Source organism: Balaenoptera ricei, chromosome 12 (genome assembly GCF_028023285.1).
Source record: "Balaenoptera ricei isolate mBalRic1 chromosome 12, mBalRic1.hap2, whole genome shotgun sequence".
NCBI lineage: Eukaryota > Metazoa > Chordata > Mammalia > Artiodactyla > Balaenopteridae > Balaenoptera > Balaenoptera ricei.
This window is the reverse complement of record NC_082650.1, coordinates 2,311,252-2,314,150: the sequence shown is the minus strand read 5'-3', so window position 1 is coordinate 2,314,150 and position 2,899 is coordinate 2,311,252. Positions and strand designations below refer to the sequence as shown.

Sequence of the window (2,899 nt, the reverse complement as noted above, 5' to 3'; positions counted from 1 at the left end):
CTGACACCAGCTCTAAATGAATATTTCTGTGTAAAATAGTATGCTGTGCACTGTCTGTGTTGAAATGGGAAGAAACCCGTTTCCTTAATTCTCTGGCTCTCTGAGAATTCTTAACTGTAATGCATTTTGCTTTCGTTCCCCCTTAGATTCACTTCTCTCCTGTTCTCTCCACTGTGAGCCAGAGGACTTGAAAGTCCACTCCCCTTCCATTCCAGGCCCGGACTTTCCGCCCAGGTCAAGCACCACCATGAGCGTGGTGAGCAGCTTTTTTATTTTGGTTGGGAGTATAATTTCGGTCAATTGTGCTCCTTGAAAACTACACTACTGCTAACTCTGTCTTTGTTCATTTTCCAGGAACCCATGAATTCCACCAACATCTACGACGCAAATGAGGATTATTTTGGGTTGGCTAATAGTTCAGATTATTCACTCGATGTTGATAGCTTTCTGTGTTCCTTGCAAGAGGTCAGAAAGTTCTCTGGGCTATTTGTGCCACTCGCTTACTCCTTGATATGTGTCTCTGGCCTCCTGGGCAATATTTTGGTGGTGGTCACCTTTGCTTTTTATAAGAAAGCCAAGTCTATGACAGACGTCTATCTCTTGAACATGGCCGTCGCAGACATACTCTTTGTCCTTACCCTCCCGTTCTGGGCCGTCAACCATGCTACTGGCGAGTGGATTTTCAGCAACGTCATGTGCAAACTGACCCGGGGCATCTACGCCATCAACTTTAACTGCGGGATGCTGCTCCTGACCTGTATCAGCCTGGACCGCTACATCGCCATCGTGCAGGCCACCAAGTCCTTCCGGCTCCGGTCCAGAGCCTTGGCTCACCACAAAGTGATCTGTTTGGTCGTGTGGGTGGTGTCGATCCTCATCTCCAGCTCGACCTTCATGTTCAACCAGAAATACAAGCTACAAGGCAGCGACGTCTGCGAGCCCAGGTACCACACCGTCTCCGAGCCAATCCGCTGGAAGCTGCTGGTGCTGGGACTTCAGCTCCTCTTCGGCTTCTTCATCCCGCTGGTGTTTATGATATTTTGCTACATGTTTATCGTCAAGACCTTAATTCAAGCTCAGAATTCTAAAAGGCACAGAGCCATCCGCGTGATCATAGCCGTGGTCCTTGTCTTCCTGGCTTGCCAGATCCCGCATAACATGGTTCTTCTTGTGACCGCCGTCAACCTGGGCAGGACGGACCGCTCATGCAGCAGCGAGAGGCTGCTGGGCTACACCAGGAATGTCACCGAGGTCCTGGCTTTCCTGCACTGCTGCCTCAACCCGGTGCTCTATGCCTTCGTCGGTCAGAAGTTTAGAAGCTACTTTCTGAAGATCATGAAGGACCTGTGGTGTGTGAGGAGGAGGCAGAAGTCGCCGGGCTTCTCCTGCTCCCGGCTGCACTCGGACAACTTCATCTCCCGGCAGAACAGCGAGACCGCGGACAATGACAACCCGTCCTCCTTCACCATGTGACGCCCCCCGGGCTCGGCGCGGACGGGCGAACAGACAGGACAGAAATGCACGGGGAATGTGGGCGTGAAGCAGAAGCGAGCGGGTCTTTCCTGCAGGATCAGGGCTGCCCGTGCTCGGGGTGCTGGCAGGCACTCATGGGCAGCGTCCCCCAAACTCACTCGACGGGGAGGCTCTGTGCCCCGGTCCCTGACGGCTGGCGTTCTGCAAAGCAGGCTTCGGGAAATGCTGAATGAAAACGAACTGCTGACAAACGTGAGCTCTTTCAGGAATATTCACGGAGCAGCCCTAGACCACGATGTCTTCTGGTCATCGCAAAACATCCCATGGCTTAAAAAACCAAAATGGAAGAAACAAACGAAAGCCCTCGTGTAACTCATTTTAGGCAAAAGGTTAAACATTTTTCCATCGCGATGGTTACTGTTGGTAATCGTAATAGCAAAATGGGCTGGCTTGAGCTTTATCTCATTTCCCTGTGAAAAAGTGTGAGCTTTTTCTCATTTCTCAAGCATGAGCTCATAAAAAAGCAGAAGAAAAGCAAGCTCAGAGACAGAAGAGGTGGCTGCATAAGTACTAGTGACACTTGTCACGGTGGATAAGGCAGTTGAGGTTGTAACAGGCCGTCAGGAAGTGTAAGTTTGCTTCATTTCCCTCTGTTATTGGAAATTCTCCTCTAAAAACCCATTGGACTGCATGCATTTAGCATACAGAAGGGGCTTAATAATTACTTGTTTAACAAAATGTAATAAAATTGGAGCTTATAGTGCAGTTTAAAGAGTTAGTCGTTTAAATTTTTTTTTTTTAATAAATAGAGTACTTTTTAAAAAAGAACCAGGAGACTTTACTGAGACAATAATGAAAGGACTTTTGTTCATTTCCATCATGGAGTTGAAGAAAGATGTGTGGAGAGGGCTCTGGTCGTGACGAGCTGCAGATTAGCTTCTCAGAGAGCTTGGATCACGTTGGCTTCTGCTGCAGTAAAGTGGTTTTACCTAAAGTCTGAGCTTAACTATGGAATCAGTTTTTAACAAATCTCTTTGACTGCGTCAAAAGTTCATAGAACTCAAGTTTTGAAAGTGCTTTGTAAATATATGAACCTAAGTGGAAAAGCATCAACACATCTTACAAAAACAAAAAAAAAAGGAATTCCCTGGCGGTCCAGTGGTTAGGACTCCGTGCTTTCACTGCTGAGGGCCCAGATTCGATCCCTGGTCGGGGAACTAAGATCCCACAAGCCTTGAGGTGTGGCCAAACAAAACAAAAAAACAAAAAACCCCACAAATGCGTATTAGAAAAGTCCTGACATGAACTGCAAAGGTACTGATGTGTTTTTAATGTGTTATTTGAAACTTTCTCTTGTTCTTACAAGCTTCAGCTACATCTCTACATGAAATTCAACATGATCTCTTAAGATCCAAAGCCTGTATTT

General features: G+C 47.2%; 1 protein-coding gene across 1 annotated transcript; it reads left to right on the top strand.

The window, feature by feature from the left end:
* Nucleotides 1-351: 351 nt before the first annotated feature.
* Nucleotides 352-1,475, top strand: CCR6 (C-C motif chemokine receptor 6). Its single transcript, XM_059941851.1, has one exon. It carries the CDS (start codon nt 361-363, stop codon nt 1,471-1,473), a length of 1,113 nt encoding a protein of 370 aa, XP_059797834.1. The 5' UTR covers nt 352-360; the 3' UTR covers nt 1,474-1,475.
* The last annotated feature ends 1,424 nt before the right edge of the window (nt 1,476-2,899 follow it).